Below are 27,783 nucleotides of genomic sequence, written 5' to 3' on the forward strand. Positions count from 1 at the left end.
GGGCCTCCCTTTTGACACAACTTATCTATTGGCGCCCCCCTCCTCCCAAACACACGCGCACACACACACACACACACACACACACACAAATATATATATATATATATATATATATATATATATATATATATATATATATATATATATATATATATATATATATATAAACATACACACAGTATATATAAAGACACAGACAGATGTCAGATTATTAACTCACTTTTATCATCATTTGCATGAAAGTGCAATTATTTACAGAGTAATAACAAGTATTTTAATATAACGTTTTTAAAACTAGGATGATGGTTCAATATGAGTAGAACAGATCCAAGAACTGTCCATCCCAGTCAAAACAGTCGAAGTTTAGCGGGTCTCATGCTGTCATTAGCCAAAATATCTTGACAAACCACACATAAAGGTCGTGGTTCATCAGCTGGTCCTGTCCACGTAAATCCTAAACTCAAATACTGATCATCATATCGTCGTCTTTTGGGTTTAAGCCCTGAACTTGAAGGCTTTGAATCGGGGGGTCTCAGAAACCGATCCATTGTATTAGCAGGCATATACCTGTATTGGCGGGCTTGCCAAACAGAAGCGAATTTACAGCTATGGCCTTCTGGGTAAAAAAGGTTTTCTTATTTTTGACGTATGATTTTTTTTAGCTTTGTTTAATTAAAACGTTTAAATATAATAAAAAATGCATATAATAATTAAACTTAATAATTATATTTTTATTATATAATATTTTTTCCCGCGCCTCCCCTGACATGCTCTGGCGCCCCCCAGGGGAGGCGCGCCTCACACTTTGAAAACCCCTGCTTTAGACAATCTAATTAGAATTTAAAAGGACAGTCATCAAATTGGCACAATTTGGATTAAAGCCTAATGCTGTGTTCACATCAGATGCGGAACGCGTAAATCGCCGAGTGAAAATTTAAGTTTACTCGCTTCATTTGCAAGCCAGATCCACTTCATTCCCGCGTCAAAACGCTTCACAAAAGACGTGGATTCGCGTCATAGGCAGGGCTTCTGTCTGTCCAGTGACTCTAGCTTCGTTGTTAAATGGTTAACATGGATTTTGTTGAGAAAATAACTGTTTCTGTGCTTTATAAAGACTAAAAACAGTGTTGATTCATTTAGAGCTGCGTCTGAGTCCACCAGATCCTTTCAGAAGTGCACCCAGCTCTGTAAGCTCCTAACCTCAAAAGCTCTAGAAACTTAACCTTGATGATTGAAGCATACAGCGGTGCTTCTGACTGAGCTGAGCCCAGTTTGATCAACAGCTGACGGTGTGTGCAGGAGGATTTTCTCCCGGGACACCAACAACAGGCGCTACGTCATAATCACACCCCCACAAGAGCAAGCTCCTGATTGGTTAGTTAACACAGAAGTCTGCTTAAGTTCAGATTTTCCAAATCGAGCGGTTTGTGCTCAATTCATGTCGCGTCATTCGCACGTATCGCGCCACAGGATGTCTATTCACTCGTTTGCATTGACTTAACATGTAAATCACTCGTGCTTGACGCTTCTTCCGCACCTGATGTGAACAGCATAAGGGGTCAGTCATACCATTGAGAAGTGCATCTTTTTAATGGTTTCCTAATGGCCGCGAGCGTTTTGCGCTGCTTATTCGCCCTGCTCCTTTCTGACTGAAAAAAGTGCACTACTAGATTCTCCAATCATTCTCCAATCAAATGAAAGCAAAGGCGGGGTTTCTGTTGAGGTGACTACACTGTTTGTGTTGACAAAACGACTACAGAAACTTCTGAAGATAGAGGAGAAACTAATGGTCACTGTTTTGAGTTATCTGGAGCTGTATGACTTTACATATCTTGAATATCACAATATTTTTAAATATTACAATTATAACAATATCAGCAGCTACACTTGCGCACAATGTGCAGCTGATTCAGTGATTGAATAGCAACATTAAAACATGCGCACTGGACTTTTTCTTGTCAACAAAAAAGGCGGCGGACCTCAATTTTTCAGAACAAAAATAGTGTGTTTGGTGTTTGGTTTGGTGTGATTGGCAAAAATATTTGTAGGGTATTTTAAGCTGAAACTTTAAACAGTCTAGGTACATCAGAGACTTATTTTATGTCTTGTAAAAAGAGGCTTAATAGGACCCCTTTAAATGTTACATTAAAACATGTAAAACTGTTCTTTTGACCATAAAGTGTGCTTCATACTTAGAAACTAATGTTTTTTTTAGAACTTCTAAACGAAAAGATCTGATAGACTATAATCTCACACACAATAGTGCTGATCAGTTAATTGGTAGTTTCACCAGTTTGAATTTTGTTGAACTAGCAGAAAATTGCTTGCAGACTGAAGCCCGAAAATGGCCTAATATTTTTGTCTGTTAACCGTCAATGACTATATTTACATGCACCAACTTTTATCAATCCAAAGGATTTGAATCCAATCACAGATCTATTTACATGTCAAATCACTTTTATTGTCACATCATAAGCATAAGCTCTAAACAGTGTAATCTGATTCAAATATCCATCTGTATGCATTTTACATACAGTCTAATTAAAAAATTAGTTTAAGAAAGAATACGTTCATCATACAGTTAATAAAAGGTTTCGGTTTTTGTAATTTGAAGCAGGCAAGAGTGTCTGAAAATAGAAATAAGCAATTAGTCCATTGCACACTCTGATATTTTAAAGCACATTCATAAGAAAACCTTTTAATTAATTATTTAATTTAGATTATTCATAGGGCTAATTTGAACATTTATTTAGGTTACAGTCCATTTCTAAAATAAAGTGCGTTATAAAGCAGCCTGATGAATATATACAAGCAGTGACTTTATTATGCATTTATCAAATTATGCAAAGGATAATGCATGTCAACAATGCACTGCAGAGAATTCTGAATATGATTAAGAAAATATCCGATTCAAGTAAAGGACACTGTCATTGTTTTGCTGTTGGATCGGATTAGAAAAGAAATAGACCACCTCTTCCAATCTGATCGAATTTTTATCTGTCAGATTAAGCAATTTGTAGGTACAGTAGGTGAGAGTTCAATGTGACCATTACCGCAGCACGATCTACTGCCGCGGTTTTAAAAATAAAGAATGTGTTTTTTTTAGTTATGACCTCAGTTTGCGACCATGCCGCCAGGTGGCACAAAGGGACAGGATACGAACAGACAGAAATAGACTATATACATTATAGAATATATTAGCTGTAAATACTCTGCTACTTGTAAATAAGGATAAACTATGAAACAAAGCATTATAAGTCCTTCAGTAATAAGACAACTAGGCTACATTATTTAAAGGAATAAAGAATAAAAAATAACCTTCGGGGTGAAGTGCTTAAGTCCACTATATTCAGCACCGAAACACTACTTGCTGTGAGATTGTGTTGGTTTGTTTAATAAAATAATAATAATCTAGCCTAAATAAAATTAAAGCGAAATATTCACCTTTTTAGAGAAGCCTATATTAATATATGTCTGGTCACAGTTTGACACAGAGGAGTTGACATGTCTGTATAAGCAGTTTGCATTAGATAGAAATATATGCTCAATATAGTCATATATACATTTATTTACATACTCTACAGTTTGCATCACTAATGTGTCAATGTGAGCAGTCAAGTCTTGATGAAATCAAAATGTACTCTTCTCAAAATCTTTTATCAAATACCATAACCTTAGGGCGGGGCTATCAGTCCTTTAGGGTGGGGTTATCAGTCCTTTAGGGCGGGGCTATCAGTCATTAGGGTGGGGCTATCAGTCCTTTAGGGTGGGGCTATCAGTCCTTTAGGCTTTCCTGTTTCGTTGCTGCTCTGCCTTCATCAGTTCATCAATCTTTTTTAATTTAGGCCCCGTTTACACTAGTGCGTTTTAGTTTGAAAACGCATAAGTTTTGCTACGGTTACGCCATCCGTCCACACTACGCCGGAGTTCTCGAGCGCCGAAAACGGAGCTTTTTGAAAATGCTGGAGAGGCCGTTTTCATTCTAAAACGCTGCTGCTCCGTCTCAGTGTGGATGGGGAAAGACGGAGACATCTGAAAACGGAGGCGGGGCTGCAAACGTTCGCCTATCTGATTGGGGCTTTTCCTCAATATTAAGTAGCCCACACACAGTTCAGTCTCGCATCCTCTTCTTGTAAGTTAAGACTTCGCAAGTTTGATCAAGGCTGCAGTCTCCCCCTTCTCAGTTTGATATGGAAAACATACCGAGGACACGGGTGAATCTTCAAAGGGAACAGTGTACTTTATAACTTCATTCACATCACCTTGCTACGTTGTTTCACTTTCTCAACAATAAAATGTAAACATGATTTAAGGAACTGCCTATTTTCATTTTAATATTAGCAACTTAACAGACAGCAGAACTGTTGAGGCGCCGTGCTGCATATATGAGCGTCATCTTCACTGTGTGGATATTTATAACAAAACGGAGCCTATAACAACTGCCTCCTTTCAATTTCATTGAAAATACGAAACGCACCCTCTCTTTTGCTGAATATCAGTTTTAATAATCGATACTTATAAAAGTATAACATACAATAAGTTTATACATTGTAGGAAATAAAGGCAAGCGATCAGTCAATGTACCTGGATTAATCATTAACTTTTCTTTGCGCTTAACCAAAACATGTTACCCGTGAACAAGTAACTTAATAGATTCCAATGACCAAAGTCAGGGAATTGGCCTAAGTCGTTAGATAAAGACAACAACATGAATAAAATATCACGTTTAGCAAATATAGTGAGATTAGATCCAGCGGGAGATGCTTGATGAGCAGTCCGACAAGCAGAGCTCTCATCTGGGTAGAAATGCTGGAGCGCTTGCCCGAGAGTGTCTGTGGTCACGTGATGTGCGTTTTCAGCGTTTTGGTGTGGACGGAGAGCTGTTCAGAAACGCTGGGTAAAACGCGAGTGTGGACGCGGATCGTTTTCATTCTACAACGCCGTTTTAAAACTAAAACGCACTAGTGTATCCGGGCCTTTAGTTTTCAACCTTCATCTTCAAACAATCCAATCGTTCCCAAATGACAAAGTGGTGCATTTTTCTAATTTCAGGATCATTTCAAGTGGATGATAGTTCAAAATGACAATCTTAGCTTTCGTTTTATGGCGAATTTAATACCAGGAATGTTTCTCAGCCCAATTTCAGTGGTGAAGTTCGAAGATGTGAAGGTAACACTATGTTTTAGCCCCACAATGAACTCTCTTGTCTGAAAGATGAAAGGAAATTTGATTCCTCATGATACGACCCATTTAATGGCGTGAACAGAACATAAATTGAGGCTTTATTTCAGATAATGTGATTGTCAGATGTTTGCCTGTTTTGACCATGTATTGCCTAGTGGTTGAAAATAAACCCTTCAAACTGTCTGCGAGGGATTATTTTAAAGCGAAATTTATGAAGTCCTATAAGATGGAGGAAAAGCCATCAAACTGGACTTTGAAAGGGCGTTAGGATGTGTCTTGTTTCATTTTATTTGACTTTTGAAAGCAAATATAGTGACTCCGCAGACCTGAAATACTATTTAATAGTCATTTTAAATCTTTATACTTTGCCTCTGTATTTCAAAAGAGCTAGATTTAAGCAATTTGTCATCAATGATATGAATTTAAATTAAACTTAAAACATAATAAAATACAACATTATATCTTAATATGTACAGATCAGAATAAGCATAAATCATTTTTACATAAATTTTCCCTATGCTGAATGATGATGAAACAATATTTCACACATATTTTATTACTTTAAAATATTCCTGTAGGCTCAAGACATGTGCTTTATGTACTTAAAATCACTTTTCGTCACATTTTATATATATTTTTACTGGTTATATATATTTTGGTAACACTTTACAATAAGGTTGCGTTAGTTAATATTAGTTAAAGCATTTACAAACATGAACAAACAATGAACAATACATTTATTACAGTAGTTGTTAACATTCCCAGTGCCCTATAAAGAAACTCTGGGATCTGTATATGGAAATATATGGCCATACCGTGAGCCTCAAACATGATTGTTTCATCGTTCTCTTGTAAATTCTCAGGAGTGTAAAACATTGATGTACAGCAGGTCAATCAGAAAACAAAGCAGACTGTTACTGTTCATTTGCATGTAGACTTACTTTAGGTCATTTATCCAGACCTGACGAGCAACCACATCAAGAGAACATAGTTTCATATGTAGCTCTAAAATCATTATTATGCATGCCTCGGGCTGTGTTTTTTACGCTACAAGGTTTCCTAGTAATACAACAATGATAATTTCCATCCCTTAGTTATTTTAAGCTCATATTTAACTTATGTTGGATTTTTATTTAGAAAAAAATAACAAATGAAGGCTCTGATTGTTTACTATGTATCATTGAGCAGTAAATAATACATGTTTAAACTCACATCAGGACGCAAAATGCTGGATTTACAGATTATACATCTATTCAGCTCCACTCCGAGGAGGCGTAAGGTATGTTTAATTGCATCTTTTGTTAAGTTATCATGTTCACTGTGAAGTTTGATGTGTATGTTTCAACAAACACATTTAGACTGCTGAATCATGTCAATTACTCAGCTCAACTGTCATCTGTTCATGCAGTGGTTGATATTGATTCCTGGCTGTGTTTTCTTTGACATTATAGATAAAAATACAATGTAATACATTACTATCAGTCTCTTTTGGTCAGTTATGGACGTTCTGATTCAACGGGTATTTGATGGAGTAATAAATAAGCATATAAAACCAATTCTGGAGATTATTTTTACCTTACCGAAGCCATAAACCTACTATGCAGATATCAGGAAACAATTTAACTAATTAGCCAATGTAGTATATGAAAATACAGTTGTTCATTGTTCATGTTAATTGAAAATGCATTAACTAATGTTACTAAGCATGAATTTGAATGTTATGCATTAGTAAATGTAGAACTATCATTAATTAATAAATGCTTTACAAGTATTGTTCATAATTAGTTCATGTTAGTGAATGCATTAACTAACAAAACCTTATTGTAAAGTGTACCTATATTTAATACTATAAGACAAAACAATAATTAATTAGTTTGTTGCTACTGTACATCACTTAAATTTAATAAAAAATATATTATGAGGGTTCACTCCTCCATCTCAGCATCTGTTAAACAACAACTTTGTCTATATTCTTCAGTCAAATGATAAAAATAAAACATTCCTGCACAAACGTCCTCAAAATCAGCCAATTAATTTGATTTTACTCAATGTGAGCATTGTAAAACTCAAGTGCAGAGAGGCTCCTGGAGCACTAGAGGGATGGGAGTGAAAGTTGAGCTCATTTTCCAAAGCTATTTCCCATATTCCAAAGCAAAAATTTCTGGCGTTATTCAGGAGGCATAAATTAAAGCATAGCGCAGCTGTATGCTGACACGTACCTCTCTGAGCAGCACATCTGGACCCAATAAGACCACATTAAGACTCTGACATCTCTGAAGATCAGACTGTAAATATTACCATCGCACCATAAAAACAAACGTTGCTATGTTACACTTCCAGATATTGTACCGAAACCACAAACGCTTGTGATGAATCGTAAATAATAACGCAGTGCAAATGTTTACAATTGCAAAAGCATGGTGTCTCGAAGATATCATAAAAAACTTGATCAGATCCATTAGGCACTGACATGATCATGTTCAACATAATGAATTGTCTAAATGTTAGTTAGAAGAAGCATTTCTAGTAATTATTTTGTTTCGGTCTAACCTGAAAATGAAAGCTTGTATTTCATTGCTTGTATTTCATTGTATCATTTTATTCATTCATTTCCTTTTTGGCTTAGTCCCTTTGTTAATCAGGGTTCGCAACAGCGGAATGAACTGCCAACTTATCCATATGTTTTTTTAAAGCAGCGGATGCCCTTCCAGCCGCAACCCAACACTGAGAAACACCCATACACTCTCATTCACACACATACACTACGGACAATTTAGCTTATTCAATTCACCTATAGCACATGTCTTTAGACTTGTGGAGGAAACTGGAGCACTCCATGCCAACATGGATAGAACATGCAAACTCCTCACAGAAATACCAACTGACCCAGCCGAGGCTTGAACCAGCGACCTTTTTGCTGAGAGGCAACAGCGCTTCCCACTGCGCCACCGTGATGCCCTTAATTTCATTTCATTTAGGTAGTTCATTTAGTTGTGGCAACCCCTGATTAATAAAAGGACTAAGCCGAAGGAAAATTAATGATTTTAATAAAAAAAAATTATTTAATTGAATTTGATTTTATTTAACTTTATTAAATTTTATTTAGGTAAATATTTCAGTTGGTTAAAACTTAAATCCAATTTAATTTAATTACATTTGTGACAAAATAATGTTTAACAATCAAGTGTCCAAATGTTTGTTTAAACAAACATTTCTAGTACCCCTTTTTCTGGTCTGCCCCTTTTCAAGAAAATTAAAGTTAACATACATAATTGGCATTGCATGGCTAACGTCACTAATTGAATATTAACATAATAATTATTTAATTTAATAAATAAAATAACCTTTTATTACATATGTATTATGTGACATAATAATGTTGAACATTATCAAGTGCCCGGGCAGCACGGTGGTGCAGTTGGTAGCACAATTGCCTGACAGCAAGAAAGTCACTGGCTCGAGCTCCAGCTGGGTCAGTTGGTGTTTCTGTGTGGGGTTTGTATGTTCTTCCCGTGTTTGTGTGGGTTTCCTCCATGTGCTCCGGTTTCCCCCACAGTCCACAGACATGTGCTATAGGTGAATTGGGTAAGCTAAATTGTCAATGTGTGTGTATGGATGTTTCCCAGCCACAGTGGAATGAACTGTCAACTTATCCAGCATATGTTTGACACAGCGGATACCATTCTAGCTGCATCCCAGTACTGGGAAACATCCATACACAATCAATCACACACATCTACTACAGCCAATTTAGTTTGGTCAATTCCCCTATAGCGCATGTCTTTGGAGCACAACATGCAAACAGAAATGTCAACTGACCCAGCTGGGACCCTAACCAGTGACCTTCTTGCTGTGAGGTGACAGAGCTAACCACTGAGCCACCGTGTCACCCTTGTTTGAACAATTTCTAGTAATTATATTATTTTGGTCTATAAATGAAAGCTTATATAATTGATATTACCTGGCTAACATCACAAATTAATTTAATTTAATTTAATTTAGGTAAATATTTAATTTAATTAAAAATCTAATTAAATTCAAATAAATTTTCCAGGCTAATGTCACAATTTAATTTAATTTAATTTAATAAAAGTAAATATTTAATTAAATTAAAAATGTAATTAACACAACTTAGTAATTTCCAAAGAAACAACAACATGTATTTATTGAGCACTGCTTTTGAAATGAGGTGCTTTAATATTCTAAATAACAATATATAAACTGCATTGCCTTTAAAACATTCATTAATTCCTTAGTGTACTTTAAAAAAGGTAATGATTCACACTCAAGTAAATGCTTCGTACTGTTTTTATTTTTTATTCTCTTACATTTAAAAATACAAATAAAAACAGTATTAAGCAATTACGAGAGTGCGAATCATTACCTTTTTTGAATAATAGCATTGATAAGATTGACGCACCAAACCCAAGAAGTTTCTAAAAAAAAAAAAAAAAAACGCAAGCGGGCAGGGCAAACTTCAGTAACTCTACATTAGTGTACTTTAAAATGATTAATAGTGGAAACTTACTGGAAACTTAAATATCCTTTCTGTATGTGACATACTGCCTAAGTTTATGTGCAGTCTAATGTAAATGACTCTTTGGCCCCTATATTTAATAACCCATAATATTAAGTTTACCCTGGAGGATGCAGACATATGGAAATCAAGTCAGCATGAAATAACACACAGAAAAACTGACACATATTACTCGTCATTTGCCTCGGAGCTTTAGTGCAGCTCTGGCAGGAAATGGACACCAATGATTTGCACTCAATAAAACACAATTATCTTTTTTTTTTTTTTTTTTTGTAGTCCCAGAGCCGAATGACCTTACGCTTTGAGTCAAAAAGAGTTCAAACTGATGCGTTGTATTAAAAGTGCATTTGTTAATGCTAATGCCAGACGCATCACTAAACGATTTAGGCGTCCATCACACTCTACACATTTTAAAATGAAACATAATGTGTTGGGATGGGTTTTTTTTATCCCAAGCACCAAATGAATCATCTAAGAGCAACACTTCACTGTTAAAAAAAACTAAATAAAAATGATCATGAAAATGCACATAAATCATTTTTTTCAAGCCACCCAGCAGCCAAAAAGAAAATGACATTTGCTGTTTGTTCAAACTCCTTATATACAATAAGATGAAAAAACACAATTCTTGATTTTCTAGGGACAACTTAATTGTTTTATGTTCAATCCACTTAAATTTGTGAGTTAACTAATGAGTTTATTCATTATATCACAAATCGATTTAACCAAAACCATTTTTACAGTAAAGAAATTGAATGTGCGTTATCAAAAAAAAAGCCAAACGGTTATTGTAACATTATGATTGTCAAATAAACCATAGGTGGAGGGTGAACAAAGTCCAGGGTAAGATATGCGCTTCCCTTAAATGCATTTACAAAGATTTGCGACAGACCAAGAAAAGGTTTGGTTTCAACATAAGTATCGCCCATCAAGATTTGTTTATTATGTTTAAAGTGCACATTAAAATATTTGACTAAAGTAACCATCTGATCTGTATAGTAATAATAAATATTGTAAATTTTTTTATATAGGGATGTTCATTTGGGTCCGTTTTCCCAACTGACAATAGCTGCTCATTAGGCGAATAGGCTATTACCATTAACCGGTCAGGTTAATATTAAATTAGAATTTAATTATTATTGCAAAAATCAACTCAGTCATTGGTTTTGCTTGTTGGCTATTTTAAAAATAGATATTCTATAAGAATTATTATTTAATAACTGTTATTTTCCAAATGAAAAAGAAGTTGGCTTGTTGGTTGTATTTGTTGTATGATATTTAATTTAATTTAATTTAATTTAATTTAATTTAATTTAATTTAATTTAATTTAATTTAATTTAATTTAATTTAATTTAATTTAATTTAATTTAATTTAATTTAATTTAATGACTCTTAGCGTCTCAAGTCCACCGACATACACGGATAGCTACTGGACAAACTAATTACATTGGGAAAGCCGTCCATACAGACTTAAGTAGTTAGATGGTAAGCAGGAAAAGGAACGGACTTACGTACTTCTGGCTACATAATTCACGACCTCTAGAAATGTATATAGAACTACATTTTCAGAATGAGCCTGTTGCACAAATCAATTAAGTTATCTTAATTGTTTTTACAAGTTTAAGTGGATTGAACATAAACAATTAAGTTGTCCCCCAAAAAACTCAGGAATAGTGTTGATTCAGCTTATTTTAAATAAGTAGTTTGACAAAGCAGTTTTGAGTGACTAACATGTGCTACTGTACCTTTTAAGAAGTTTGGACATTCTTTGTCTTCAAATTTTCCCATTTAAGATTAGAGGGACAAAAACATAAAAATGGTGAAAAAAGCCAACTTATCTTTATATCTTTTCCAAAGCGATCACGCTCCATTTAGATTCCAACTCTAAACTTTATGAGATGTGTGTTTTTAAACAGCATTTATGCTAGATGGTCTGATTTTCTTTCACCATCTGGTCCAACACAACCATTAAAACCTGTTTGTAAAGAAACTGTAGTTGGGTTCGTTCTCCAACTGAAAGATAAACTTACCGCCAGTTAAAACATATATTTCGCCAGTGCCATTCTCCTGGTTTTTGCTCTATACATTTTTTCCTTTTTATTTTAACAGCTCATTTGATCAAAAGCCGTTCGTGTCCGTGCATTCAAATTTTTAGACAGTGTTTGGGTGGTCTGCTGTAATTTCCACTTCCAGGCTGAGACATTAAAACACTTGGATATTGTTTGTACTTCTTCCTAATTTATGCTTTTGTTTACTAATTCTGCCGCTTTTCTGAATGCTTTAGTCAGGATTTATAATCCAAATGCTTTTTGCTTTCATAGCATGAATAATAATTCTTCAGCCATGGAGATTATCCATGAAATGTGGGAATTATTTCCTCGAGCCATTTGAACTCTATTTTGTATAAATGTATAAGCTTCTATTTAGATTTTTGTGTTTATGGTTTTTCATTGAAACAATAGCAACTATTCAGTCTGTATACAAATATAATTTACATTTCAGTGTGCTATTTGCATTTGAGTAAAATACATGTTAATTTTACTGTATTTTGAAGACACTGTCGATAATAATTCCAACATAGGCTCCTTCTGTAAATGTAACGTAAATGTGCAGTATGATGCTGTTCCTTTTCTGGTTTACCAGCTGACCGCTTATCTTCATATGGACAGCTTTCCCGCTGTTACCAGTTTGTCCGGTAGCTCGACATGTACGTTGGCAGACTTGGGACGCAGAGAGGAGTTGACCACGACAATGTGGTTCGAGTCTGGTGAAGAACGGTTCCAGAAAGCAGGTAAAAAAAAAAGCCAAAAAATAAAATAAACTAATAAATAACAAAGTGAGAATGTGGTAAAACCTGGAAACCTTGGGTCAAGGGAAGTTGGTTAATCGGTGCTTTTAAAAACACTATTGGTTGGTTTTAGGGAAGGGTGGGGGGATCGGTCAGTCAGTCAGTTAGTTCAATCGACAGCGGCCTCTGGTGGATTTACGCGAGAAGGACAGGCGCAAATGGCACTTGCATGAGAAATTTGACATTACAAAAAACATACACAGCTGGTGGATTCACAAAAAACTGCAAAAAAAACGTAGCTCCTGGGATGAATATTGCGCTGTCCAGAAATGTAAATAGCAGTACATAATTAGCACAACCGTAAAATAAAACTCTAATAATTTTCTCAGTACAGACAATAATAGTCACTTTTAAATGATCTTTCCTTTACGCTTTTTTTTCTTCTTCTTTTTACAAAATTGGTTGAGCGCATGGTGGTGCTACTATATAAATAAATTAAATTTTAAAAAGCTAAAAATGCTGTATTTCCAACCCAATCTCACAGCAATTCATATCAGAAAAGTTTCTGAGACTTTTATTTCAGTATGTTGATGTACTAACACCTGAAATGGAATACTGAGTAGGGGGCGGAGCTTTTCTTTTGCGCATCATTCACTCATAGCAAACAGTGATGTATTGTAGGAGTTTGGTTAAGAAAATTGTAGCTGAAGCGTCAAACTAAAATCATCAGAGAAGCACCGCCTCTCCAAATTCAGAAGCAATTGATCGTTTATTTTCAGCAACCCAGGCTCAGTCTGAAAACGTACCCCTATATACATTTCTGGAGAGCACCAAAGATGTCCCAGGAGCTACGTTTTTTTTTTTTTTTTTTTTGCAGTTTTTGTTTTCGGGAATCCATCAGAGGCCGCTATGTATGCTTTTTCAGATCTCAAATTTCACTTGCAAGTACTATTCATGCCTGCTGTTCTTATATAAATCCACCAGAGTGACTGACTGATCGACTGACCCACATTCCCGCTTCCCTAAACCCAACCAATAGTGTTTCAAAAAGCACCGATTGACCCACCAACCCACTTCCAACAGTTTCTTAAAAACAATTCAGAAATAGAAAAGCCCTGCCTTAATTTTTACCACATTTGCAAATAGGGCTGTGCAATTGATCGAAAATCCGATTTCGATTTTGGCTTCAAACGATTATGAAAAAGCATTAATCGAGATAAACGATTATTGCATCATATACCGCCCCCTTTCCAGCTGTAAACATTTATTGCTCTTAAAAGACCGCGTGCTTATGAGTGTGTGCGGCGCGCACACATAGTCAGAAGCATGCGGCCGGTCAGCTTTCGGTCTCATTCGCACACTAAGACGAGAGGACCGCAGACATCTAAAGTCATCTTAACGTAAGCGCTTTAATAGTCAAATAGGTGTCAAAACACGGTGTTTAGTGATTATTCATATTAACCCTCATTTGTGTAATAAACAAACGAGTTGAGGATCAAAAGACACGTGAAAGAGAAACCATTAAAGAGACTGCGCAAAATATTCTTGCTGCCGCCTGTTTCTATCATTAATCAAACAAAATGAGAAAATCCCTCACTGCTCTTGACTGAAGGATTTTTGTAGCTAAAGTGTTTTTCTTACAGTGAAGATGCTTAAATTACAGTTTGTTTCATATTTTTATTCTATTGTATTTATTTCTCTTTCCTTTGCAGGGTGGAAAATAACTGTATGTATACAGTTGAAGTCAGAATTATTATCCCTCCTGAATACTAGCAACCCTTTTCCTCCCCAATTTTTGTTTCATGGAAAGAAATTTTTTTTTTTTACTTATTTCTGAACATAATAGTTTGGATATCCCATTTCTAATTACCGATTTCTTTTATCTTTGCAATGATGACAGTACATAATATTTTTCTAGCTATTTTTTCAAAATACAAGCATTCAGATTAAAGTGCAATTCAAAGGCTTAATTAGAGAAATTAGGCAAGTCATTGTATAAATGTAGTTTCTTCTGCAGACAATCAAAAAATAAATTGCTTAAGGGGGCTAATAATATTGACCTTAAAATGGGTTTCAAAATATTTAAACCTGCTTTTATTCTAGCTAAAATAAAACAAATAAGCCTAGAAGAAAAAATGTTATAGGAAATACTGTTAAAATTTCTTGCTCTGTTAAACATCATTTGGGAAATATTTATTTAAAAAAGATTCTCAGGAGCGTTTATAATTTTGACTTCAACTGATAATCGTTTTAAATAACCGTGATTACAATTATGACCAAAATAATCATGATTATGATTTTTCCATAAATCGAGCAGCCCTATTTTCAGATTTCACCACATTCTCACCCTGATATTAACTTGCTTATTTTATTCTATGACCTTTGTTTTTGTTTTACCTGCTTTTTGGACACATTCTTTACAAAACGCAAACCCCGTTGTCGTGATCAACTTTGCGTCTCAAGTCTGCCGACGTACATGGCAAGCTACAGCATTCATTTTAAAGATGAAATGCCCCCATATGTACTTCTGGCTATATAACTCGTGATCTCCAGAAATGTATATAGGGCTACATTTCAGAATGAGCCTATGTTGATTTTCAGTGGATTACAGTGCGCATTAATTGCTCACCTAAACAGCAATGTGCCCTAGCAAAATAAACATTGTACGTTTTGAATACACAACAAAAAATACTCCTGCACTCTCTAAGCCCTTAGAGAAATCAAGTTTTCCTGATTCAAGTAAATAGGCTGCTCATCCAGCGTTGTGTATATTTCAGGTTAACACATTTACCTTCAGTGTGCAGACTGTGTGGCCATGCTGACGGTAAACACCAATCCATCTTTTATATTCGGTTTGCATTGGCATCCCGTGATTAATGTGGTGACCGAGAGCGTCTAGGTAAATCTCTCTTGGAAAAGCATAAACGTGGACCTTGTCAATTAAATAAATCTGAGAAGCCACCGAAGCAATCAACAGCTTGGATAAATGACCGTGTTTGAGAGTAGACAATGCACAGGTCTGCCAAAAACAAGTCAACAGCTGTGCAGGCCATCATGGAGAGCGTTATTAATCAATCTGAAGAATCTGAGACTATGCTGGAGGTATTTCTGACAGGCAAGAGAAGATTGAAACTCACCTGAAATAGAAGAAAATGGCCAGCGAGATGAGGAGAGACACTATAGAAAGAGCGTGACCCACAATCGCCATGTAATACAAAATATACGCCATCTGAAATGAGAAAAAGAATGAAGTAGTCAACCTCTCTCCAAGACTGCAAGACTCTTTCTTTCTAGATTTTTTTGGTTTCAAGAGACGTCACGTACATGTCATTTTTGTTGAATTGAATTGTTTGTGAATTGGATGGGGCAACCATTACTGCATCCAATATGGTGAAAAGCCTTGGAGTAATGATTGATGACCAACTAAACTTCTCTGACCACATTTCTAGAACTGCTCGATCGTGCAGATTCACAATCTATAACATCAGAAAGATCCGACCCTTCTTATCTGAACATGCAGCTCAACTCCTTGTTCAAGCTCTTGTTCTCTCCAAACTGGATTACTGCAACTCTCTACTAGCTGGGCTTCCAGCTAACTCTATCAAGCCTCTTCAGCTGCTCCAGAACGCAGCAGCACGAGTGGTCTTCAATTAACCTAAAAGAGCACATGTCACTCCGCTGCTAGTCCGTTTGCACTGGCTGCCAGTTGCTGCTCGCATCAAATTCAAAGCTCTGATGTTTGCCTACAAAGCGACTTCTGGCTTTGCTCCTTCTTATCTGCTCTTACTGCTGCATATCTATGTGCCCTCCAGAAACTTGCGTTCTGTGAATGAACGTCGCCTCGTGGTTCGATCCCAAAGAGGGAAGAAATCACTTTCGTGAACGCTCACGCTCAATCTGCCCAGTTGGCGGAATGAACTCCCTAACGGCATCAGAACGGCAGAGTCACTCGCTATTTTCAAGAAATGACTAAAAACTCAACTATTTAGTCTCCACTTCACTTCCTAATCTGCAATTGTCTCTCTGGATATCCCACTAACTGTACTCAAAAAAAAAAAATTACTAAATTACTAAAAAAATTACTAATACTTTCCATTTTAGACTTTACAGACCTGAAACTTGTCTATAGCGCTTATTCATTGTTGCTCTTGTAGTTGTGTAAATTGCTTCCTTGTCCTCATTTGTAAGTTGCTTTGGATAAAAGCGTCTGCTAAATGACTAAATGTAAATGTAAATGTTTGATTTTATATTTATTTCAGCATTTAAGATATTAAAGTCAATAACTCCTGAGCTAACATTAACTAAATATAGTTATATTGGCATTTGCTATGAAAGGCGATTAATTCTGTAACTATAGAATGTGCTAGCAACAATGTAGAGTTCCAAGTGCAGCTTTATTCAAAGAGAATGGTCAGGCAGGCAGAGGTTGAAACAGAAACAAACCACAATATCAGAGTAATCCACAAATCGTAATCCAGAAAACAGGCGACAGGTACAAGGCTTAAGATACGTGACTAAAGTGTTTTGAAAAACAAAGTCACATGACTACAGTGTTTTTAAAGCATTGGGCATTTTAGAAGCAATTCGAGACCTGGTGAATCTGGGTTTGACTGACAGGGTCAGGAAATAAATCTCTATCTCCTGTAGCCTAGTGGAGAGTGCTGCAAATGACCCGAGTTCCAATCCCAACTTGCACAAATACTCTGAAATTTTGGCTTGATGAATTTTAATAATGTTAATTTTTATGACCAAAACAAGACATATTTATCACAAAGTGTTCATTGGGATGTCAGACCAATGATGAAACAAACATGTTACAAAAACAGAGCATTTCAAACCTAACATCTATAGCTGAATCACCCTGTATTCTAACCCATTATCTCTGCATGCTAGACAGGAACTCTCACTACTTCACTAAATCACTGGAAGCCTCAACTCTACAACGTGGAGTTTATTACCTAATTTTGTTTAACTGTTTCTTTGCTGAAGCTATTCCAGAGCAATACATAAAAAATAGTAAATAATAAAAAATTTAAAAGAAAAACAATATTATCTTTGTATCTTTTAATATTTTATTATTTTCTTAATTTAATTTTTTTATGGATTAAATGCATATTGATTGATAAATTATACAGTGGATGTCTGAACAATATATATATATATATATATATATATATATATGTTTATCTTTGTCCCCAATTTCTGTTTAACCAAGAGAAGATTTTTACATTACACATTTTTTATAGAACACATTTCTAAGCATAATAGTTTTAATAACTCATTTCTAATAACACTGATTTTTTTTATCTTTGCCATGTTGACAGTAAATAATATAAGACGAGATATTTTTCAAGACACTTCTATACAGCTTAAAGTGACATATAAAGGCTTAACTGTGTTAATTAGGTTAACTAGGCAGGTAAGGGTAATTAGGCAAGTTATTATATATCGATGGTTTGTTTTGTAGACTATCGAAAAAAATATAGCTTAAAGGGGCTAATAATTTTGTCCTTAAAATGGTTCTTCAAATATTTATAACTGCTTTTATTCTAGCCGAAATAAAACAAATAAGACTTTCTCCAGAAGAAAAAATATTATCAGACATACTGTGATAATTTTCTTGCTCTGGTAAATATAATTTGTGAAATATTTAAAAAAGAAAAAAAAAATCAAAGGGGGGCTAATAATTCTGACTTTAACTGTATATTTATGTGTGTGTGTGTGTACAGTTTATATATATATATATATATACATATATATATATATATATATATATATATATATATATATATATATATATATATATATATATGTATATATATATATATATATATATATGTATATATATATATATATGTATATATATATATATATATATATATATATATATATATATATATATATATATATATGTATATATATATATATATATATATATATATATATGTRTATATATATATATATATATATATATATATATATATATATATATATATATGTGTATATATATATATATATATATATATATATATATATATATATATATATATATATATATATATATATATATGTATATATATATATATATATATATATATATATATATATATATATATATATATATATATATATATATATATATATATATATATACATACATTGCTTATTGTTAGTTATTGTTAATGCATTAATTATAATAAACTAATAGGATCTTATTACAAATGTATACAATGCATTAAATGAAAATAATTACTTGTATCTAATCCCCAAAAAATTTAATTATTACATTTTTTATTACTATTGCAGGGTTTTTAAAGTGTGTTATCATGTTGTTTGAAAAATGTTTATTAAAATATTTTTTTTTAAATCACAGAGTATACCTTTTAATGTCAAGCATGTTATAAAAATCAATAGATTTTAAAAGCAAAAGTCATTTCATGCAACAAAGCTGAAATCTCACGGTAGTAAAAAGGCTTAAAAGTAACATTGAAAGTGCATCTGAATTTGTGGTGACTTTTTTCTGAACTCCAGTGAGTCGCTTCTGCTCTGCCGGAATGAACTGCACAGACTTGATCTGAGTGAGTCTGAGCTGACATCTTCCCCGTCCTCTCTTTATCCCTCACACTTTGTAAAGCAGCAGCTGTAGCCACTGAAACCATTATGGTCTGAATAATTTGCAGAGCCGCTGTCCTACAGAAAAGCTGTTTAGTTAACCTGAATCTACCTCATGTAGAGATTACACTTCACTGCAGCTGAAGCTGAAAGAAATACTCCGATGTAACATTTCTTTCAGGAACAGCTTTTAGACCAATCTCAACTGCATGCATCAGCGCTTTATGTTTAGAAAGGATGTTGGAGACTTCTCATTCTTGTGCTAAATTAATATAAGGTACAATTCAGAAAACCAGTGGATGCACTGCCAAGTTGTTGGTCTGAAATATAATCACAAAAAGGCTTTATATTTAAACATCCTTTTTAATATTTTCTGACCCCTTTAATCAGATATATTTAAACCACAATATAATGATCCTTTAATACACAATTTATACAGGTCTGGTTTGAGCTTGAATAGATATATAAAACTCAAGAAAAAAAAAAACGTACCTATATTTTTTAAACAGAAATAATCAATAAAAAAAATTTAAATAACATTTTAATAAAAAAGGGGGTTATGTTCAGATCATTATATAGAATACATTGCTTTTTTATTTTAAAAAGGGTAAATACAGAACTTGGTAACAATATTTTTAAAACATTGCCTCATCCACTGGATACACTGGAGATTGGCAAAAATAACTCAAGACGTGGACCCTATATGTGATCGCTGCAAGCAAGCACCTGCAGATTTAATACATATATTTTGGCTTTGTCGATCAATCACTTCTTTTTGGCAATCAATTTTCAAGTGTTTCTCTTCTGTGACAAAGATACACATCAAACCGTGCCCTCTTATTGCACTTTTTGGACTTTCCCCGAAAATACCAGGGCTATCGAGCTGTATAGCAAACGCCCTTGCATTTTTGACACTGTTTTCATAATAACAGAACACAACGTCTTGCTAACAAAGTTTCCCCCATCCGAGTTTTGACATCTGGTTGCGAGATGCAATGAGCTTCATCCACTTGGAAAAAATCAGGTTATAAATAAATGTCAATATAGGGCTTTTTCTGAAACATGGGACCCATTTAGAATGTTCTTTTCTGAGCATGTCAGTATCTCTACAAACAGTCAATCTAAATCTTAGGGCCATTCAGTTGCAATGCAAACATAATTAGGTGCTTTATAAAACCCTGAGGATTCATTTTTTTGTATTATTGGGTTACCAAAGTATATGTGTATTCTGTATGGATGTTTTTTTTTTAACTTATTTTTATTTTGTAATTTCTTTATTGGATTTACTTATTTGTTTGTATTTATTTATTTATTTATTATTATTGTTAATATTATTATTATTAATTTTTCTTCTTTTCTTTGTTAGATAAATGTAATTTCAACTTGTGTAGCGGGTAGGGGTGGGAATAATATTTGTTTAAATTTCTCTGTAAAAATACTTTTATATATCTGTAAAAGTTTAATAAACAAATAAAAAAGGGTAAATACAGAACTTGGTAACAATATTTGTAAAAAAATTTATGGGAAATTGCTGATCAGATATGGTTTTAGCAGCAAAAAGATTAAGGTTTTACTCTTCTATAAATGAAGGATTCTCTGGAATATGAAAACAGCAGGCCTATATTGATTTTGAATGCATTAGGAAGAAAAGGTTTAAGGTTTTTAAGGATTTGGAGATGATACCTTGAGCTTGTCCTTGGTGTGAGCGATGCAGAGGGTGTAGTTTGACCATGTCCTGTTGGTCTCAGGGTGTCTGAACCAGTTGCCAGTCTCATCACAATACTTGGTAACCTTTTCTAAATAAACAAGGATAAAGATGTGAGACAATTTATTTTGTAAGTAACTCAAGGCTCAGAAAACACATTTGAGTTTAATATGCTAGTCAGGTTTTAACTTTCACTTCGAGATTCATTTAAGAATTGGTGAGGTGCAGACTAGTAAAGTGTTTTCAAATTGGTTTTGCTTTGGGTGAATCTATCACCATTGCCTTGTTTAGTTTGGGTTTATCTTTTTTTTTAAACGCCAGAAGACAAAAATGCTAAATGGATTCCACCTACTTCGGTAATGAAAGAGAAAAGCACTGAATGTGACAAAAAGTCTGGAAAAGGTGACTTAAAGTCTACATAAAATCAAAATAATTGGTGACCCTGGTGTACAGTTGAAGTCAGAATTATTAGCCCCTTTTGAATTATTATTATTATATTTTTTAATTATTTCCCAGATGATGTTTAATAGAGCAATGAAATTTTTTACAGTATGTCTGATAATAATTTTTCTTCCGGAGAAAGCGTTATTTGTTTTATTTCAGCTAGAATAAAAGCAGTTTTTAATTTTTTAAACCCCATTTTAAGAAAAATATTATTAGCCCCTTTAAGCTATATTTTTTATTTGATAGTCTACAGAACAAATCGTCATTAAACAATAACTTGCCTAATTACCTTAACCTGCCTAGTTAACCTAATTAACCTAGTTAAGCCTTTAAATGCCACTTTAAGCTGTATAGTAGTGTCTTGAAAAGTATCTAGTCAAATATTATTTACTGTCATCATGACAAAGATATAAGAAATCAGTTATTAGAAATGAGTTATTAAAGCTATTATGTTTAGAAATGTGTTGAGAAAATCTTCTTTCCGCTAAACAGAAATTGGGAGAAAAAAAAAAACAAGGGGGCGAATAATTCAGGAGGGCTAATAATTCAGGAGGGCTAATAATTCAGGAGGGCTAATAATTCTGACTTTAACCGTATATATGCAACATAAGAGACCAGGGTCACCAGTTTGCACTTTTTTATTTTATGTTTTATCCTAGAACAGTGGTTCTCAAACTTTTTTCATCAAGTACCACCTCAGAAAAAATTGTCTCTCCGAGTACCACCAAAACGAGCAGTATTGAAATACAGTAGCGTAGTAGGCCCATTAAAGCAGCTACAACTCTGCAAAGTGAAAAAACGTGGCCGATTACCTCAGAAATATAGGCTATATATGGCATATTATATACATCTTTTTTGATCAATTTTAAAATGTGTGTAGCATGTACATGACATATTTCATTCCTCCGCGTACCACTCGAAGGAAGCCTGCTTACCAATAGTGGTACACGTACCACAGTTTGAGAACCATTGTCCAAGAATATTAAGTAAAGATCATTTTCCATAAATATATTTTGTAAATTTTCAATGTAAATATATAAAAACTGAATTTTTGTGTTGTTATATGCATTGCTAAGAACTTCATTTAGACAGTTAGAAAGGTGATTCACTCATAAACATCTACTCAAAGGAGACGTTTCTCCAAAACAATCTTTATTGCAATAGCAGCTATCCAACATTTACTTTTGCAATGCCCTATTCTTATCAGACAATGATTTTTATGTGGAGAGAGTTTAAAGGAAATATTTTTAAATGTGAATCATTCAAGAATTGTATAACATTTTAATCTAGTTTTAGATTGTTATCCTATTGTTATAAACAAAAAAAAGTTATCTGTTTTTGCCGTGAAATAGTCAGAAAAGCTGATATGGCAATAAACTCAAAACTCTCTCGTCAGAGTATGGTGTCACGATCACCAGCGATCGAACCAATATTGATTGCTGAAGAACATTCACTAACACACGGACAACAATCCTGTCACCAGGTACTACAAATCCTGTCCTGCACCACACACACACACACACACACACACACACACACACACACACACACACACACACACACACACACACACACACACACACACACACACACACACACACACACACACACACACACACACACACACACACAGACAGACAGACAGACACACACACACCTGTTCCGGTGTCCTGACATTTTATCCTACCTCCTATCAGATTATGCTACCAACACCAGATAGGTTAGGGCAGGGGTGTCAAACTCAATTCCTGGAGGGCCGAAGCCCTGCACAGTTTAGTTCCAAACCTGCTCCAGCACACTTACCTGTAGGTTTCAAACAAGCCTGAAGGACTCAATTAGTTTGATCAGGTGTGTTTAATTAGGGTTGGAACTAAACTGTGCAGAGCTGCGGCCCTTTTGGAACTGAGTTTGACACCTGTGGGTTAGGGCAATACTACAGCTTCACACTACCACACTACTCCACATTAAAATTTACACTGGTAGCATATTGTGTCATCAAAATGGTCTACCTACTTTTTGAATGGGAGGTAGGACAATCTGACAATTAGGACAAATTGACAGAACACCGGTTCTCCTTTGATTACACACACAGAGCTAGGAGCTGTTCAAGGACTAATTACGCAGACTATATAAACTGCTCATATTCACACTCACATGGCTGAGTCTTGTTTCTGTTTTAGAACATCCCCTAATCATTTTCCTTGCCTTGTCTAGCCGTGTTTTGACCCTAGCCTTGTTTTACTGTTTATCTTGATGCTGTAGTGACCTTTCGCCTGTTTTTGACTATGATCTTGAATGACCTTTTTGCTCCTGTTTGCTACCTGTTTGACCATCACCTGCCTGACTACCGTTCTTAATAAACGGCATATGGATCCTTAACTATGTTGTCCCAGACCCTTACAGTATGTGACATATGGACTACTTTTTGCAGTTTTGTTTACAGATTATTTATATAATTGTTTGTCACGTGTTTGTCTGCACACCTCATTTCAGACTTTTCCCGATCTTTCATTAAAAAAAGCTCATAAAATGAAAAAGACACATACCAGTGGAGTCAAAGTCAGCAAAGTAATTGGGGCAGTACTGCGACGTGAACGTCCCTGCTGGAGTATCGTCCCAGCACAGCCAGCCGTCCCACGTGCGGTTACAGTATAAACCTAAAGACAAGCACACAATCAATCAGGCCAGCCCCAGTGTGCTCTTTCTGGAAGCTCTTGTGAGGCTCTCTCACCTGATTTGTTGTAAGGCTGGTCCCTGTTCATTTTCTCAAAGCATTTATATTGACCGTCGATGATCATCTTCCTCTCCTCCGCTTTCTGAATCACTACAGGGCTGACCTTGCTCTCCGCTGTGGGATCCAGCTCCGTCTCTGTCTCTGAAAAGCCGTGAACTGGTAACGTCTGAAGATAAAAAGCATCATTTGTTTTGAGAATACACATTAAACATATCTGAACTACTGGATAATTAGAGGTCTAATTAGGCATTTAGTGTCGGTTGTATCTGTCGTTTCTCTTTCTTCTCACTAGGGATCTATAGTCTGAATTTTCTGGAAAATTACTGGTAAATTGCAATGAAGAGATCAAATTTGACCAGAATTTTTGTTCTGGCAATTTTTATAATGAAAAGTCTGATGATTCATGGCAATTTTGTGTCCATGAAAACCTTATTTTCCGGTAACACTTTACTAGGATGTTTATATAAGACTGTCGCTAAACCTTTATAAACATGATGAGATTGTATGCATGCTTATAACAACTATCATTAGGTGCCATTTGCTCAGTTATGACTTTTTAAATACAAAGATGACATTGTTTGTTTTGACAACTTGACATACTGTAAACAAAGAAAATAGCAGGAAATAGCAAGAACATGCTACAGGAAAATAGCATATGAATTATAACTTATTCATGTCTACATCAATACAATGAAATTCCGACATTCCATTCATTCATTCATTTTCTTGTCGGCTTAGTCCCTTTATTAATCCGGGATCGCCACAGCAGAATGAACCGCCAACTTATCCAGCAAGTTTTTATGCAGCTGATGCCCTTCCAGCTGCAACCCATCTTCAGGAAACATCCACACACACTCATTGACACACACACTCATACACTACGGACAATTTAGCCTACCCAATTCACCTGTACCACATGTCTTTGGGAAACCGGAGCACCCGGAGGAAACCCACGCGAAACATGCAAACTCCACACAGAAACGCCAACTGAGCCGAGGCTCGAACCAGCGACCCAGCGACCTTCTTGCTGTGAGGTGACAGCACTACCTACTGCGCCACTGCTTCGCCCTCCAATAGTCCGAAACATTAAAAAATACATTTTCTTTACAGTTTTTGTATCATTACATGCTCAAAATCCATGATTCACAATATTATAGCTAAACACCAAACTGTTAAAGAAACACAGAAAGATCCAATTCCTCATTCATGCCTCTTGGTGTAAGTGATTTTAATTTATGAATCCAGAACGCTTCTCTTTGTAATAATCTTTTATTTAGATTACCTCCTCTATGTGACTCAAATACTTCTTTGATTCCTTTGCATTCTAGTTGCTTAACATCATGTCCAAAATCTATAAAACGTCTTGCTACTGCTGAAGTTAAATCTTGTCATCATATACTTGATTATTATTCACTAATTCGCAATTTTAACTGACGTGCTGACTTCCCTATGTATATCTTTTGGTATGGATGTTTTAACATGTCGTGCACCTTACAAGTAGAGCAGGTCATACATGTTTTTATTTTAATATTTTTTCTTTATTACATTATTTTGATATTTGTTGCTGGATTCAAAAATTCTTTACACTTTACCAAATTCTGAGATGCGGCACAATTTCTGCATGGAAAACAACCATGTATGAAAGAGGATTTCTTATTTCTTACTGTATCAGTGTTAATCATCATATCTGCTCAATTTTGCAACACAGGCTCATTCTGAAAAGGTAGTCCCATGGACGTTTCTGGTGAATTACGTAGCAGGAGGTACGTATGGCTGCATTTGATTTCTTTTAAGCGAACGCTATGGGGGCGGTATGACGCCATTCCTTTTCACGCTTACGCTCCATGTGAAGGGCTTTCCCGCCACAATCAGTTTGTCTCGTTAGTTCGTCATGTACGTCGGCGGACTTGAGATGCAGAGAGGGGTTGACCACGATGATGATGACGGGGTTCGAGTCCGGGGAAGAACGGTTCCAGAAATCAGGTAAGACAAAAACAGAATCCAAAAAATAAAATGAATAAGTGAATAACAGGGTGAGAATGTGGTAAAATCCAAAAATGTGGTAAAAATCAGACGAGGGCTTTTCTTTTTCTGGACAGCTTTGGTAAAGCATTGTTGGGTTTAGGGAAGTGGGTGGGCGGGTCAATTGATAAAATTGGTTGGGTTTAGGGAAGGAGGAAGTTGGGTCAGTCAATTGGATTGGTCGGCCAGCCAGTCAGACAGCGACCTCTGGTGGGTTTACGCGAGAACAGCGGGTGCGAACGGCACTCGCAAGATAAATTTGAGATATAAAAGAGCGCACACAGCGGCCTCTCGCGGATTCACGAAAACAAAAACTGCAAAAATATGTACCTACCCGGACGTTTTTTGTGGTCTCCAGCAACGTCCACGGGACTACATTTTCAGAATAAGCCTGGGTAAATTTTGGGATCTTTTAAAGGTAAATAATGGATGATGTTGAAATTTATTATTTAAGGATTCGTCGGAAGAAATATGTCAATGGATCCTTATGGATCGTTGATTTAATAAAATTGCTATGTTTGTTATATGTTAATTTACTGAAAACTCTTTTAGTTTCTAAGTAGGTTGTACTGTTTTTAAAATATCTTGTCGATGTAATTTATTTACCTTATCTAATGCATCATTCAACCAACTTTGCGGATACCCTCTCGAACGAAACATTTGAAATAATGTGTTTTTCTGTTTATCAAACTCTTCTACACTCTTCTCTTCTGACTGGATTATGCCATTAACTTTTCCCCATGACTGAAATCACAGGGCCCTAAATTCCCCCCTGCTATGTTGAAATCTCCTTACAGCATTTAAAGCAAATGTGTGGTCTAACCAATCAAATCCACAGCTCATTAGCATGCAAAACTTTACCTTAATTTTATCCTTTGAGAACGTGAGGCAGTGGGACCATGTTTTATTGATGGATGCGCTGTGTACCCAGTTGCCAGATTCGTCACAGTATTTGGTTACTTTTTCTAGAGGGAAAAAGAAAGTTTAGTTTAATGACTCGAGCTTAAGTGTACCAGTGATTAACTCCAGCTCATGATCGACCTCTGGATACAATCAATCTGTGTGTGTGTGTGTGTGTGTTAGAAGAACAAACACATACTGTGCTGATTCTCAGACAGAGAGATCTCTATCAGCGAACAGCCCAGAACATCAATATTTCAGCACCTCAGCAAACATCTGTTATATCCTTAACTCAACATAGCTGTGGTCATTGCTTAACTTTGCTGATATTTAGAAACAAAATTCTCATGAACGTTTGATATGAAAATGTGCTGCAGGAATAAGCTTGTTTTAGTAAACGAATATTAAAGCACAATAAACAAAAAACTACAACTAATTTATACTAAACTAAAGTCACTGAAAAACAAACTGAAATAAAATAACAATTATCAAAAATAAATCATCGTTTTCAGAATTCATAAGCACTCATTCTGTGACAAAAAGTCTGACCTGTGGCAGACAAACACATTAGTAAAGCGCATGATTATATACTGTACAAATGCCTGATTTTTCTCTGTCCCTGTTTAAACAATTATTTTATTTTTGTAACTAAGAGGTTTGCATTGAATGTGTTCTGTTAATTCTGCTAAACTAGAATTACTAAAAATAAACATTAAAAAAAATGTTAATCTGGAAAAAAACTGTCTTAATCCTTCGTGGCTTAGATTCAACAAGGTACTGGAAATATTCCTCAGAGATTTTGCTTCATATTGACATGATAGCTTCACGCAGTTGCTGCAGATTTGTCAGCTGCACA

The 27,783-nt window shown here is 35.0% G+C and overlaps 1 protein-coding gene across 1 annotated transcript in view; it reads right to left on the bottom strand.

Moving 5' to 3' along the window:
• calcr (calcitonin receptor) overlaps positions 1-27,783 on the bottom strand; it is a 119,212-nt gene that overhangs the window by 39,944 nt on the left and 51,485 nt on the right. The window contains exons 5-9 of the mRNA XM_073931903.1: positions 26,889-26,992; positions 24,003-24,171; positions 23,818-23,928; positions 20,806-20,918; positions 15,648-15,739 (exon numbers count right to left, since the gene is read on the bottom strand). Of these exons, the coding sequence (XP_073788004.1) occupies positions 15,648-15,739; positions 20,806-20,918; positions 23,818-23,928; positions 24,003-24,171; positions 26,889-26,992 (589 nt within the window). The remainder of the gene's footprint in view (positions 1-15,647; positions 15,740-20,805; positions 20,919-23,817; positions 23,929-24,002; positions 24,172-26,888; positions 26,993-27,783) is intronic.

This window comes from Danio rerio, chromosome 19 (assembly GCF_049306965.1).
Source record: "Danio rerio strain Tuebingen ecotype United States chromosome 19, GRCz12tu, whole genome shotgun sequence".
NCBI lineage: Eukaryota > Metazoa > Chordata > Actinopteri > Cypriniformes > Danionidae > Danio > Danio rerio.